This window comes from Colletotrichum karsti, assembly GCF_011947395.1.
Source record: "Colletotrichum karsti strain CkLH20 chromosome Unknown Scaffold34, whole genome shotgun sequence".
In the NCBI taxonomy this organism is placed as follows: domain Eukaryota; kingdom Fungi; phylum Ascomycota; class Sordariomycetes; order Glomerellales; family Glomerellaceae; genus Colletotrichum; species Colletotrichum karsti.
This window is the reverse complement of record NW_024065934.1, coordinates 62,885-77,988: the sequence shown is the minus strand read 5'-3', so window position 1 is coordinate 77,988 and position 15,104 is coordinate 62,885. Positions and strand designations below refer to the sequence as shown.

The 15,104-nt window shown below is 59.3% G+C and overlaps 3 protein-coding genes across 3 annotated transcripts; 1 reads left to right on the top strand and 2 right to left on the bottom strand.

Annotated features, from left to right (window-relative positions):
* Positions 1 to 421: 421 nt before the first annotated feature.
* CkaCkLH20_09437 (myb-like DNA-binding domain-containing protein) lies at positions 422 to 2,308 on the top strand (the record flags this gene model as incomplete). Its single annotated transcript, XM_038892152.1, has 1 exon — positions 422 to 2,308. One exon carries the CDS (start codon positions 422 to 424, stop codon positions 2,306 to 2,308), a length of 1,887 nt encoding a protein of 628 aa, XP_038742388.1.
* Positions 2,309 to 3,400: 1,092 nt separating this feature from the next.
* On the bottom strand, positions 3,401 to 4,951 carry CkaCkLH20_09436 (UV excision repair protein Rad23; the record flags this gene model as incomplete). Its single annotated transcript, XM_038892151.1, has 7 exons — positions 3,401 to 3,526; positions 3,577 to 4,062; positions 4,120 to 4,443; positions 4,496 to 4,575; positions 4,629 to 4,701; positions 4,777 to 4,824; positions 4,892 to 4,951. The coding sequence occupies 7 exons, from the start codon at positions 4,949 to 4,951 to the stop codon at positions 3,401 to 3,403; spliced, it is 1,197 nt and encodes a 398-aa protein (XP_038742387.1).
* Positions 4,952 to 6,383: 1,432 nt separating this feature from the next.
* Positions 6,384 to 7,877, bottom strand: CkaCkLH20_09435 (uncharacterized protein; the record flags this gene model as incomplete). Its single annotated transcript, XM_038892150.1, has 1 exon — positions 6,384 to 7,877. One exon carries the CDS (start codon positions 7,875 to 7,877, stop codon positions 6,384 to 6,386), a length of 1,494 nt encoding a protein of 497 aa, XP_038742386.1.
* Between the last annotated feature and the right edge of the window lie 7,227 nt (positions 7,878 to 15,104).

Below are 15,104 nucleotides of genomic sequence, written 5' to 3'. Positions count from 1 at the left end.
AATACACGTTGATTCGGGCCATGCGTGGTGTCGAGAGGGTCGGGAAGTGGTCGGGTTTTCGCGCAGACGAATTGGGGGAGGGAACCTTGGGCAAAGGAGTTGGAAAAATCGAGGTTGACGCCGATGCTTCACGTTCCCAGCGAGGTCCCACTCCTCACGCTAACGCAAGTGGAGACTCGTCATCTTAGGTATCGACCAGTAGGCGCCCCGCGCAAAACCTGAGGCCCCGGCTAATCGTCGGGTCCCTTGATAAAGTAAAACCGCCTACTTTTTTATCCCACCCAGTCACCGCGGGCCGTCTTCAAACTTCTGGTGTGAGCCAAATCTCCGACCGAAATCGACTCACCATAGCCTCTCCGACCCGGCCATGAGGCTACTTCCACATCGATAACAAGAGGCACGCTCCATCACCACCGTCATCATGAGCTCAATGTTCAAGAAAAAGGGAGGCATGGCTTTCAAGCCGAAAATGCCCATGGCCCGCCCTCGAGCGCCTGGTGCTGCCTCCTCACAACCGTCGAGGGCTCCGTCTTCGACCGCCGCCGATCCTGTGACACAGCCAGACGCTCCTGTCGTCCCGAATGACCAGCCGGCGCAGTCAGTCGATAAGACCGCGGGAGGCCAAGAACCTGCCGGGACTGAGGGCACTGATACCCCGCCATCGACCAATTCGAACGCCATACAGACGGCGACACCACAGACGCAACAAACGCCCGCCGATACCACGACATCGAAACCGACAAAAGAGATAGAAGCGACAGTCACCACACCCACGCAGCCCGCTGAGGTTTCCACCACCGAGACCACCTCGTCGTCGGCCACCCCCGCGACGGATGCCCCGCCAACTTCAATCACCGGCACTCAATCCAACGAAACGTCGACGCCCGCCCAGCTGCAAACCCCTCCTGCGACCGCTCCTGCGACCGACGTAGCAGCTTCCATCGAAACCCCGACCGAGCCCACGCCCGCCAGCAACACCCCAAAACCCGCCGCCAAGCCGCGAGCCAGGAAACGAGCCCCTCAGGCCGCAGAGGAAGACGCCGCCGAGGGTAGCGAAAGCGCAGCAGCAGCCCCTAAACCGAAGCGCCAGAGGAAAAAGAAGGACGACGCACCGACCGAAGACGGCACCGAGGCCCCGAAGCGACCGGCCCGACCGAGGAAAAAGAAGACCACGGAGGATGCCGCAACGACAGACGGCGCTGCGACCGAGGGCGGGGAAGACGCCGCGACCAGGAAACGACCCCCTCGCCGGGCCCGCTCCGTCACGCCGGACGACGCCGAGGACCAAGAAGCCGACCTCAGCGTCCTCACGATGGGCGACCTGACGCGCGACCTCCGCATCGGCAAGAAGTTCTCCCGCCACGACGAACTCCTCCAGCGACACCGCGATAAGCAGGCCAGGGCCCGAGAGAAGCTCAAGAGCAGGAGGAACGGCTCCGAGGACATCGCCTCAGAGAGCGGCACCCCCGCGCCCACGCCAGCGGCCCCCGTCCCCGTCGCGAAACCGCAGCAGCAGTCCGGCGGCGGCGGCGGCGGCGGCGGCCCGCAGTTCCAGATCATCGACGGCCAGATCGTCGTCGACCAGAACTCGCTCGCCCTCGACCGGCACGCCATCGCGGACGCCAACGCCGAGGACATGCTCGAGATCGAGGAGAACGACTTCACCACGCTCACGACGCAGAACAGCTACCGCACCGGCTCCAAGCTCAAGGGCCCCAACGTCTGGACCGAGGACGAGACGGAGCTCTTCTACCGCGGCCTCCGCATGTTCGGCACCGACTTCCAGATGATCTCCGGCATGTTCCCCGGCAAGAACCGCCGCCACGTCAAGATGAAGTTCAACCGCGAGGAGCGCCACGCCCCCGCCCGCATCGACGCCATCCTCGTCGGCAAGAAGGAGCTCCAGATCGACCTCGAGGAGTACAAGACCTGGACAAAGGCCGAGTACGAGCCCGTCGAGGCCATCATGGCCGCCCAGCGCCAGCAGCAGGCCGAGTTCGACGCCGAGCAGGCAAAGGTGAAGGCCGCCAAGGACGCCATCAACGCCAGGAAGCTCGCCTCGCTCGCGGAGCCCGGCGATAAGGATGCTAGTGGTGGTGCCGGTGCGGGTGAGTCCTCGACCGGCGGAGGCAAGAAGCCGAGGTCTCAGGCGGCCCACGTCGGGCCCCAGATCACGGTCGACGCCGACGGCATGATCACCATCGACGAGACCAACATGGACCCGGACGCGGGCCGCAAGAAGAGGGGCGCGGGCAAGGCGAAGAAGAAGGCCGTGGAGTACAACATGCGCGGCGAGATTATCAGATGAGGTCGCCCGCCGCTGGCCTCTACAAGGTTGGCTTGGCGGTGTGGCTCGGAGTTCCAGGGGGGGTAGGTGAATGGACAGGATTCGGGAAAGGCTACGAGACAGATACCCTATTTACCGCCCTACGAGGACGTACAACGCTTCCTCGAGGGCTCAAACTTGCATCGGGCGGCGTTTTGGTTTGCGTGTGTTTTTATGATTTCGCAGAGGCGAAAAGGGCCATACATGGGAACAGTCTAGGTAGCGTACACAGACACACACTCTCTCAATCCCAGCAGGAGAGCATAGGCACAGAAACAATCATTTCAATTATACGCAACTGATGATACCCTTCTTCTTCGTATCGCCGCAAAGTGGCGACGAACACAATGAAAAAAAGACTTTCAAAATCAAAAATTGGCCCAGTACGGCCTCGTAGAGAGCACCATACGGCGAGGGGCACGGCCGCGCTATGCAATGCAGGTCCCCCAGCACCACGGCCCGGAACTCTTGATCTCCGGGCCATTCGAGCAGGTAAGTATACAGAAAAGAAGAGATCGAGTGAAGTAGAACGGGTGCGGACGCTGTTTATTTATACACGCCATCGGTCGTCAGGCAGCAGTGCGGGTGAGGCCAATTCGATGAGGCCAAATCCGAATTGGCCTCATGGGAACGTACCTCACCCCCACGCACCCTTCGAACATAACGAAATTCACGGCGGACAACCAATGGCATGTGAAAAGTTGAATTACCTGGTACTACCTGGCCTGGCTACCTAGGACCGACGCCACGCTCTCTTCCAAGCCAGGACAGGAGCACGCCTGGCCAACAGATGAAGCTATCGAATTGCAACCGCGAGTTCGTATGCGTCAACTCGTTCCCCGCATGACGAATAATCTCTGGCCTTCTCCGCCAGCCTTTTCTTTTTTGGGAAGAAAAAAAAATAGTCATCTACCCCCGCTGCAAAAGACGAGCGCCCCTGTTGCCCCTGGCGTTCAGAACCTTTCGCCCTCTTGGGACATAAAGGTATCCTCAAGTCTCTCCCCCGTCCGGTAATCCCTGAGCCTTGCGTGTCTGTCGTAGAATGGGTTTGTCATGCAGTCGTTCGAAATCGGCTTAGTTCGCGGGAGGGTCATCGTCGTCGGGCTGGTCAAACAGGAAGTTTGCCGCGAGCTCCTCGTTCTTGTCGCAGGCGAAGTAGGCCTGGATGGCGGCGTCGCGGTCGAAGCCGAGGCGGCATAACTAGAGACCGTCAGTATTGCCACACACGGTCACGCTCCTGAAGTACCTACCCGCTCAATGGCGTCGCGCTCCTCCTCGGTAACGGCAATGGCCTGCGCGCCAGGAGGCAGAGGCACGTCGTCGTCGACCTCCTCGCCCAGGAGCTGGAGGAACTGGTCGGGGTTGTTGGCGATCAGCTGCGCGAGCTGGGGGTTGCCGGCGCCGAGCTGCTGCAGGATAGGCTCCAGCATCTGGGGTTGTTGCTGGACGACTTGGCGCAGCTGCTGGAACTGTGCGTTGTTCCTCAGGAAGTCGAGGTTGCCGAAGCCACCCTGAGCGGCAGCCGCGGCGGCGGCAGCAGCAGCAGCCTGGGTGTTGCCACCGGCAGCACCGCGGGCACCACCGCTTCCACCACTACCACCGCGCTGAGCAGCGAGGTCGAACAGGTTGACGCCCTCCTCGCCACCGGCCGCGGCCGCAGCGGGCTCGGCAGCCGGGGCAGCGGCGGCGGCGGCCTGGCGCTGCTGTTGCTCCTCCTGGACGTTGTCGGGGATGCCCTATCGAGCGTCAGTCACGGGCCAAGCCAAGCCATTCGTCGGGTGCTTCGTGCTTACGTTCAGCAGGTACTCGACGGCGCGGTCGGGGTTGTAGAATGCGGCACGCATGGCGGCGTCGATCTGGGAGCGCTCGAAACCCATGGCCTCCATGTTCGCAACGACCTCCTGGCGCTGGGCGCCCATGGCCATGGAGGGATCCGTGCTAGAGGCATCGCCACCGGTGCTGCGGGCAGCCGGGGTCGGCGTGGAGGGCACCGCGGCGGGAGCAGCAGCCTGGGCGGCGGGGGCCGGAGGAGCGGCGGGAGTCGAGGCAACGCGGGGGGCCGGGGTCGCGGGGACGGCGGAAGAAGACTCAGCAGGCGCGGGCTTGGGTGCCTTGGGCTATCGGGTGGTCAGCACATCAGCGAGCGGAGGGCATCCGCGGGTTACCGACCTTGTTCACCATGCACACGACGAACCCCTTCTCCTCGATCTTGTAGGACTCGACGGTGTCGTCGTCTTTCAGGATCTTGCCTAAAACCTGGTCAGCCGAAGCCATGGCGGCGTGTCTGCGCGAGACCACCCACCAGAGTAGATAAGCTTCTGGTCCTTGGGATCCCATCCCTTCTCGCCGGCAATCTTCTGCTTCACGGCAGAGATCTGTGTATCTCGTTAGTCCCGGGGGCGTCGCCGCAGAGGATCTCGGAGCGGAGGCGGAAGTGGGGGGCAACGCACAAGGTCGGTGGGCTCGACATCGAGCGTAAACTTTTGTTGCTTCAAGTCCTGGGGGGAGAGAACGACGGTCAGCTGAAGCTCGGGAGGGGTCGCGTGAAGCAGAGCGACGCAACACGGAAGGGCGTGGCGTCCGGGGCGGAGGTGCAGAGCTGCGTACCTTGAATGTGACCTTCATTTTGGCTAGCTTCAGAGCAGCGGAAAGGCTGCGACGACGAGGGGAATCACAGAAAGCGGTCGGTGAGGTGGAACGTGGTCGAGGGCGTAGCTGAGCGGGGACGGCTGCGCTGGAAAACGGTGCGCGGAAAGCGGAGGGTGAGAGATGGGAAATCCGTCACCCAGAAGTTGTGTTGTGCGCAGGTTAAAGGCGAGTTCAGAATTAATGGAGATGACGAAGGTAAGTGGTGACCTGAAGTCAGTGTTTGGTTGCCGCTCGGTGGGGGGCCTGGACGACGGTTGGTTGGCTGAGGTACCTCCAATGACCGCGGTGCTTTTCACACAACACCACCACACCTTGGCTTACCTAACTGGACTCTCCCCTCAGTTTGTCCAAACCAAGGCCCAAGGTACGCAGACTAGGACTATCTCAGGAAGCCGGTAGATGGTTACCTGCAGCGGTCGAGTGCCTCACGTCCAACCTAATTCTTTCGTCCATGGAAGAGTGGCGGTGCTCATGATTTAGGCAGGTGAGGCCAGGCAGGCGACGCGAGGCGAGGGGTCGTTGGTGAGGGGTGAGGCCGGTCTGGACAGCCAGGGAAGCCGTTGGAACCATTGGATGAAAAAGAGTCCTGCTGCTCTTATTTGCGCCTCACGTCAAATACAGTCATTCCATTCAATCAAATCGTCAGTCACAAGCCATCGCAGGCCATCCTGCAGAAATTTTCCCATCTGGCAGCCACCGGAAAGCGGGGTGTTGCACCGGTTTCTACCGTACTCTGAACGGTCGGGTTACAAAGGCGTTCGTTCCGGAGTTGTACGAAGAATGTCTGACGGTTGGGTACTTTCGCCATCACCCAGGGCGGCCTTCTACCGCACTGAGTCTCCTTCTGGACTTTGAGTTGGCCTTCCATTCGTCTCCAAGTTCTTTGAAGCCGACTTGGAAATCCAAAGGGTGAGCTGCTGAGCTAAGATTCTGCCTGTGCCCTCCAGGTTCCCCACCGGATCGGGCCCGACGATGGCGTATCGGGATCATCTATGATCCGAGATCTGAGCCGGTCCCGTCGGGCCCGCCGCCGTCGCGATAGTCTACTCCCTTACAGATCGCCGCCAATCCGATCACATCAAACACGCCCACGTTCACAAAGGCCATGATTCATTTGACTCGTTAATATTGTTGTAGCTGCTGTAGCTATTCTAGCTGGTCGACGGCCTCTCGCCGCCGGACCCTGCCTTTTCCACCTTACCTCCCGGGACAACGCCGCGCTGTGACAAAGAAAAATAAACCCTCAAATATGGTATCACCGCCCGAGTTATACTCCTTGTTGTCGCCGAACGACAGAATAGGAATTAGACATTCATGAGGACCACGCCGGGTCAGGTTCTCCCCCGATTTTCCTTTTTTAATTTTTCCGGGCGACGCGGCACACGGCCACCGCCGCCGTCCGTCATCATCATGATTGCCCCGGCTTGACGTCCCCGTCCTCGACCCGGAGCTTCCGACTTTGGTACCCGTTGAGGCTCGTCCGGGCCCCCGCGGTCAGGATCCACTCCGGAATCGGCGGCGTCATCTGCCTCTCGGCGGGATCCTCGTCCTCCTCCTGTGGCGACTCAAGCTCTTCCTTCTCCTCCTTCACGGGGGCGCCGTTGGGGAAGAAGTTCTCGACGCTGCTGGTGCGGCTGAGCGGGCTGGGCCCGGAGGGCAGGCTGCCGCTTCTCATGCGGCGGACGCTGTGCCTGTCCGAAATGACACGGCCGGCGTCGGGCGCGGCCACCACCATAGTCCCGGGCGTCACCATGGGCGGGGGGTCCGGCGAGTCGGAACGGAACAGGGGGTGAATGTGCGATTCACTCGCCGAGCCCTGCATGGTGAAGGCGGGCTCGGGTCGCCGGAGCTCGCCGTCGCTGGCCGAAGACTGCATGGTGAAAGTGGTCTCGGGGCGGCGGAGGTCTCCGACGGGGCTGTAGCTGCGACTCCTGCGACGCGTGCGAGGAGGCTCCAAGTCCAGGTCGAGTGGCGTGCCTGGACTGGGGCTGCGGCTTGTGGTTGGGCTGGCAGGGATCGTCTCCAGGAAGCGGCCCCCGGGAACCGGAGAGGATGTGCCAAGTACGGTCATGCGGTTCTGCATGTCGACGGACGAGGTGTCCCAGGAGTCGAAGGACGAGTCCTCGTTGACGCTGCTGGACCGGGACCGGTAGTGGTTGGAGTCGATCGACTCCGCCCTGCGCTTCTCTCTCAACGGGAGCAGGCGCGTCCTCGAAGAGATGGGGCGGACGACGTTCGACAGAGACGAGCGGATGGAGCTCAGGGTGTCGGTGGCCGAGCGGCCGCTGCTGGACTGGGGCGGGGTCTGGGAGCCCATGGACGTGGACCGGCTCCTGCTCTCGTACGTGGGCGTGGTGCGGCTGTACGGGATCGACTTGACCGACTTGACGTGGAAGTTGGGCGACCTCCGCGACTCCTCGTCGGTGTGGTAAGGGTCTGCCTGCTCGCGGGCAGAGAGGCGTGCGAGGACGAAGTGGATGACGATGAAGATGAGCTGGCACGCGAAGCAGAGGCCGAGGGCCACCGACGAAGCGATGAGGAAGCTCGTCTGCTTCGCGCCGAGAACAGAATCCGACAGGTCCCTCGTCGCGTTGCTGAGGCAGATCATCGTGGCAACCGACGCCGCGGTGGCGAGGGTGCAGGTGAGGAGGCTGACAGCAAACATGGCGCTGATGATCCGCTTCGACGAGTTCCGGAAGCTGGAGATCAGGTTCGCCGACAACATCCATCCCAGAACCACCAACAGAATGCCCTCCAAGACCGATGACAAGATTGACGACGTCCTGACGGGCGAGACCTGGGTGATGTGGGCGGCGAGCACGACGTGGATGACGACGATCGTGATGGTGGCGATGAGCGCAAGTGCGCCGGCCACGATGGGGAGAGCTCGAGGTAAACCCATGGTTGAAACTGGGGCTGTCAAAGCCAAGAACTAAACGTGTGGTGCTGTGAGTGTCCTTCACGAGAAGGACGAAGTAGGCAAACGCTGAACGGAAGACGAGACTGAAGATGGTCTGCCGGAGACCGGGTGGACCAAATCTGTTTGCTCAACGCCGGTGCTATCCAAACGCTGAAATGCCTGCCCGAGCCGTGGTCGTTGATGAGACCACAGATCAGCCGGCAGCTGGAACGAATCCTAACGCCTGATGGGCAGGCCGTGTCGACTACCTTAGATGAGGACAGAACTCCGGAGAGGCGAGGCGGCCACGGGACGTCGACGGATGTAAGCGGCGAGTTGGCGAGAGAGTCCCGGATAGGCGTTTGTGGGAGAACGAGATATATGGAAGACGCGGGTGACCAGCCGTGTACATGGGCACTGGTGGTGATTCGGTCTGTAAGAGAGCTCCGTATAGAAACTCTCTAGACAGGATGAATGGGTAAAACTGGGTCGTTATGAATGAGATGCCGGGCGATGGCGTGAGGTCGAGATACTTTCCACGAGCCGGGTTGTCGATGGGCAAGACCCGAGTTGAGGTTGAACGAGAGAATGTAGTTGGTGAAAACGAATGGAATGGGGGCTGTGGGAAGGGCCGTAGGTGTAAGTAGAGGGGACGAAGAACGAAACCTGGGAACCAAACGAATAAAGTATGGCAGGCGGTGGTAGGCGCGTTTTTGTGTGTGCGGTGGTGGTAGATGGGATTCCCTGTCGATGGTGGAGGAGGAACAGGGACTAGAAGGTCCAGCGTCGCGTGGGCAAACGGCAGACCGAGCGAGTTTATTCGTAGCGCAGGTACTCTGCGGTCTGTACCTTTACGCACACGCCTCGGCCGGCCGGTGGACTTTTCAGTCTCTGGATCCCAAGAGGACCAGGTTTTCCAAGGGGCAGTGAGAGACGAGTGGATGAAAGGACGGCAGCGACAAGGATGGCGAAGGGATGCCGTGGTGGGGTGCTCGGAACGAAACAGTGGCAGCTACCCTTGTCCGTGCCGGGGGGTGTGTGCTTCTGGGACAGAGTCCGGCCCTGGTGTGTGAGGTCTGGGATTTTCTGGATTTTCTGACCCGACCAGGGACTGCGTCCGCGGAGGCAGGGGACTGAGGGCCGGTGACGAGATGCTGCTGACGCTTCGCCGTCATGTACCGCCGGTGTTGTACTGACGGGATATCGTGAGGGATCAAAAGGGCCAAATGCAGGGCTCTGTCGTCCCATCCAGAGACGTCGCCGATGTGCTTCTGCCAGTGCACAGAGCCGTTCAGAGAATTGGACGACGACCGGACGATTCGACGGCTCAGACCTCGACCTCGTCCTTCCTTGTGCTTGTAGGACGCGACAGAGGGAGCACATGCGAGAGGCTAGGAGCTGTCGTGTGCCTGTGGCAATCTAACTCGACATTCTAATTGACCACGTTGATTCGTTTGTGTGCCTCGACGCTGCGCATGATCCTGTCCTCCTCGTGGCTTCTGAGCCCGTTTACTGCATCTGCGAAATGGCCGGCAGTGGCGAGATGGCGAGAAGCTGACAGTCGGGCTGCGTGGAGCGATTGGCCGCGGCGTCCAGATTAGATGAGGATGAAGCCACAAGCGCCGTGTAAAACATGGAGAAAAAAAGAAGCCTAGAGACATGGCGTGAGAGAAGGGAGGGAGATCATCCATCATCCCGTTATCGACCCCTCGCGAAAAGCAACGAGGGGCATCGCCAGCCACAATGGGATTCTGGAAAAAGAAACGGCGGACAATAGACAAACTGCCACACTGCTGGGCGGCAAACGCTGCGGCAATAGCAGGCAGAAACAAAGGCGGCGCAAACGCAGCCGGAATACCAACTCTGCGTTGTTTTCTTGGTCCGCCGAGCTCATCTCTCTTGCTGATTATCTGATATAGGTCGCCGTCCGCAATAAGACCAGAGTTGGAAGTGTGAGCGTTCTGGCGTGGCTATCCCGGTCTGCTTTGTTGATTAGCACGGACGTGATATTCCTCTGCCTCAGTTTCGATGCCTTCGACCAGAATGTTTCCGCTCCTCATATGACGCGCGACTGGGTGCACCCAAGGAGAAGCAGGTGACGTTTCCACGCCGAGCGGCCTTCGCCATGGCTTTTTTGACGATGCGGAGGCGAGATGACGGGCGTCAAACAAAAGAGTCTCCCCCCGAGCACCCGTACGTGAGGCTCTGGGCCAATTCTAGCTTGTTTACATTGTGTCGTTTTTGGCATGGTTGCAGCGACGTGTCGAGGGAGGCCACTAGCAGCCACGGCGCAGGGTAAGGCTGGATTCAAGAGTGCATCCCAATGTGAGGGGTGTGCAGACACAATTTCCGGCCCTCTTTGATGTTGTTGCCAATGTCCAATTGTGAACGTTCCCTTGCTTCCATGAATCAGACGGGCGATCCATCAATTGTCCGTCAGTTCTGGCGTCTCAGCGAAGGCCACCGCGCTGCTGTGACTCGCAGTCTCTCTGCCCTTTTACCAGAGAGGACGGAGATCGACGGAGCTAGCGATGAGGTGCGTGGCGTCCTTGCTGCATGTTGTTGTTTTTGGGTGAGACAGGACGTGGATCCTTGTCTGTTGGTCGCGAGCAGAGGGAGGCATGTTCAAGACAGACAGACTCTCTCTGCCACGCGCAGTCCACGATGGCCTCAAGACAGATCGGAGAGTTCGGAAGACAATTTCGTTGTCTGACTGCTGAATCGCCGTTTGTAAACAAAAGACGGCGGTTTTTGGGCAGGAATTTCGGCGTCCTCCACTTGTTTCCATGGCAATTAGCCTGGCGAAATAAAAGAGCGGAGGCGCCAGAGAGGGAAGACAGTGCTCTCTCGAGCTTCGAGAGGGGGTGTTCCCTCCTCCCGCCTCCGTGCCCGGCGTCGCTTTCTCCACGAGGCGGCAGCAGTTCAGTGGAGAGAGGACCGCCGTCAGGTACCCGCGAGAGGTCTGACAAGTGTGCTGGCGGCGAGGGGAAATGGCCGTTGGGAGGCGGACGCATGGGTGGACCATGTTCTGTAGAGGACGAGTTCGCAGACGTGCATAACAGAGGGCTTTTTGTGCCGCTTCCCCGGGCGCGCTCGGGGCGTCGAGTGCATAAGGTTGAAGCGGACGGTCAGATAAACATTGGATATAGTCGAGCCGAGCTCTGCAGGACGGGCCAGCAGATGTGCCATGCTTTGGTCGATATGGGATGGCGATGTCGACAGCTTCAGATGCCCCCTTGCCTGCCCTGGCCCGTCTGGCTTGCGACCATTGCCGGTTCAGGCGAAGCTGAGCTGAACGGGAGTCCAGCAAATAGGTTCCGGATCCGTGGACGCCGAACTGGGCCGGAGACTGACTCGGCCCCCAACGGCCAAGAATTGTGTAGAATTTCGTCGGTGTCGAAAAAGCTGAGTTGAGGTACTGTTGCAGGGGAGGAGAGATTTTCCGGGGGTCATGTCGCAGAATGTGACCATGTAACCTCCCTTGCAAAGGCAGAACTGAGAGAGGCTGTGATTGAGCAGTACTTTGACCAATTGCTGAAAATTTTTCCTGGCTGTCGAAAATGATAAATCTCAGCTACCTGACACGAGATACCTCTGAGAAGCGAGGCCCAAGTACATTGGATGAGGTACTCTGTATTCCGGTATTCGTATGACAGGGACGCCAGCCATGTAAAAAGGGCTGACAAGTGCCCTAATTCCCGAGGGATCCAAGCCGTTGGTTGGCCGTCGGTATTGCAATAAAACGCAAATGCAAATGTAAAAATGTCTCATGTGCACATTTTCCGGTTCTATTCTCGGGGCCTGTCGTGCTCGCTGGGGGGAGGACGGAGGTGCAGCGGGATGACGCCAGAGCACTATCAGAACACTATCAGAACGAATCTATCCCAGATGAGAGATTCTGTCTGCCCCAGACCATGTACCTGCCCCTTCTCCGCGTCTGTTGCTGGGTGAGGTTTTGCGACGCTGCTTTCGTCCTCAGGATGAGAGATGCCTCTAATAGTGTCGTGGACAATAATAGGAGACTCTGCAAAAGGAGAGCAAGGAAGCTTTGATGAAAGGACAGCGGGAGAGCTTGAAACAATGGCAGATGCTACACTGCCTGGCCACCTTACCTAAGCAGCAGGTACTTCGCCAAAGGTACTTCGCTGCCCCTTACCGGGAGAGCCCTTCCAACGGGTCCGCCAGCCTCCGCCAGCCGTGGGCCCCAGCTCCCGTCCCGTTCACATTCTTTTCCAACTTCGGTTCTCAGCCAAAACATCGCAGCTCTCTGGGCTTGCGACAGACGACGAGAGAGGTCCGCTGTTACCATTACGATGCCTTGATTCGCCAACCTGTCATCTCCGTCTGTCCACTGCAAATCTCGCTCGCTACAGAAGTACTCGACAACCGATGTCTCTGCCTCTCCACAGGGCCACACTTCCCACGACACAGCCCTGCCTGCTTCGCTCCTCTTTGAATCCTCCTCTGCCAACTGCCACGGCCTGCCTCCCACCGGGCTGCAGAACGAGTGCAACCCAGGACTTATTCCCCGGCCAAGCGAAGACAGGCCTTCAACAGGGCAGGGCAGGGCAAGACAGGGCATCACAAGCCCCCGACAAGGCACGACTGCCACCGACCCAACGACACGAGAGACCGGACGCTCTTCGATGGGGCTTGCGGGAATTAGCTCCACGGCCAGAGGCTGGAACTCCCAGGCCAAGCAAGAATCGGCCCAAATGACGAAAGGGATGGATCTGAGATTCATCTAGCCTCGACTTGGCTCTCTTCCATCACTCGTCTTCTGTTCCAAGATCGGTTCCCAATCGCCCGGTCCTTTGCCCACTCCTCCAGCAGGCCAGCCGGCGACGCCTCGGGGGCTTGTGGCACATTTCCACATGTTCTATTCCTGCTTCCTTTTTCTCCAACACTTCCCAATCAGAGACGTCACTTCACGCCTCCCCCGCCTCTCGTCATCTCTGAGAATCTGTGGGAAGATGGAATAAAGCTGAGACAAACCTGGTCTGGGGTCTGGCGGCCACTCATCGGGCTGGCTGGAATGGGTGAGTCTCTGATTTCGAGACCTGTTCCTGACTTTAGGCCTCCGCCGCGATGGAGGGTCGGAAGTGCGGCTTTTGGCTGACACTAGACATACAGACGCAGACGCAGATGCGGTCTCTTCCTGCAATACGTCCGTACAACCGTCCTCGGTCGGCTGCCATCGCCTTTCGCCATTCGCCGTGTGGAAAGTCGACGCGGCGTCTTACAGAGCCAGAAAAGATACGTACCCGGTACCTGACCAAGCACCTGGCACCCCGGTCTGATGCGCTGCGATGCGATGCTGAGGCGACTTCTCGCCCTTCCGCGGCCCAAGGATCGAGCAAATCCGTCGCTTCTCATTCGTCGCATCTGCATCGGACGAAGAATGCCGGGCCCAGATACGTGCCTGTTCCTGCGTTTAGGGCTCACGCTGATGCACCACTTGTGGGGTGGCCATCTGCGCCATCTGCACGATGCGCGTTGCTTTGTCAGTTTGAGTCTTTTTCTGCCTTCGACTGGTTTTTTTACAGCGCGCCGAGCAAGTCAAGAAGAGGGGAAGAGAGGAAAAGAGTCATACATCCCACAGATTGCGGAGATTGACCCAGAGTTCAAACTTCTTCGCAGCAATGAGAACGAGAGAGAAGCAACTTGGCAAGAACGGGTGCTCCTCACGCCCGAACTGAGCCGTTCCCATCGCTTCCCATTCGCAGCCCTCTCTGGGATCTTGCCTGGAAAACCCGCTGTCAGAAGAGGGGATTTCCGTACGGCACGAACCAGAAGGCGGTTCGGTCTTTGCCCAGGAGCGGGAGTCAAAGTCGGACTGAGTTTGCCATTATGACTCGGTGCTATGAAGGCTCGGGAGGATATCCCCGCCGTGGGAGAAGAACCGACGATGAAGCCAAATTCTCAGCACCATCTGCTCCAGGCCCACTCGCAACGTGCCCGACATGTTTAACGAGTTTGAAACAAAAAATTCTACAATTTTACCCGCTTCTCTGTCGACAATTCAGGTTGTCTTGTCGAAATGTTGCCAAAATTGGAAGAAACGCTCGGCACTCCTACGCCAGAGTTTCGTCTTAGTCCGCGAACAAAGCCTGGTTAGCCCGATGGCTACTCGCGGTCAGAGCGGACGAGCGCTGCAACCTCACGTTGCTTGTCAACACACAATGTCACTGTCGCCCTCTCCTCTCAGGAACAGCTGAAACGACACGATCGCGGGCAACGCGCGCCCAACACGTGGGACGCTTGCCTTTTCGTCGGGCAATCTTTCTCTTGTTTCGTTTCGTTCTTTTTCTCTCCGTGTTTCGCGACCCAGCGTGTCTCTCGCTCCTACGACAGCGTCTGCTGACTCCAAAATAAATGAAGCGTGGTTTCGAAGCATCCGGGCTTCTAGAGGCCGCCACATGCCGATCCATGGCTTTTGCTCTCCAAGAGACCTTGACTTACCATCGCAGATGAGCTGACCTCACAGTCGTGCCTCGACATCTGGTGATTGACGTCCGTCATGTCACCCGTGCAGCCGTCGTCAGTCTGATGTCCGGGACTGCGTGTCGCTTCATCGTGAAGACAGTTGATGGACACCTCATCCCGCCCTCGCACGCGGTAACCTGCAGACCCGTCGGGTAGATCCTCACGGTGGCCTTGCAGAGACCGTTGGCGCGCCAGCGCCGGGACGTTGTCGACGTCTGTGCTGCTGGCTGCTCAGCCATCGCACTCGGCCACGAGCTTCATCGTCCACTCAGATCTGCCCACGGCAGCATATGCTCCCGGACACAGCGCACCGGCCGCTTTCACCTTGGCTCAGTCCTTGGGGTCGGCGCCTCACCGGTGGTGTCCGCTCTCGGTCAGCAATTGGAGGTCGACGACTCCAATCGCACTGAAGGCCGACGTCGCACTTGCACGACGTTGCAAGGGACGCTGCCGACTTCACCCGTCGTCTGCTTTGCTGTTGATGTTCAATTACCGAAGGATATTCTCCGACTCCCGCGCCGCGTCCTGGGGTCTAGGAATCCGGGGTGAAGACGGTTGACCGAATCACTGCGCAGACTCGCCAACATTTGATGAGAGGGGCGGCCTGCCAAGTGCCATCATCGCTCGAAAGGGGGTTGAATGCACCCTTTTTCGTTGCATTTCGCTTCCCTTTGTATTTCGCCTACCCCGGTCGCGTCCAACGGGGTGTCCAGGCCCTGCTCGGAAAAGCATCTCGTCAAGTTT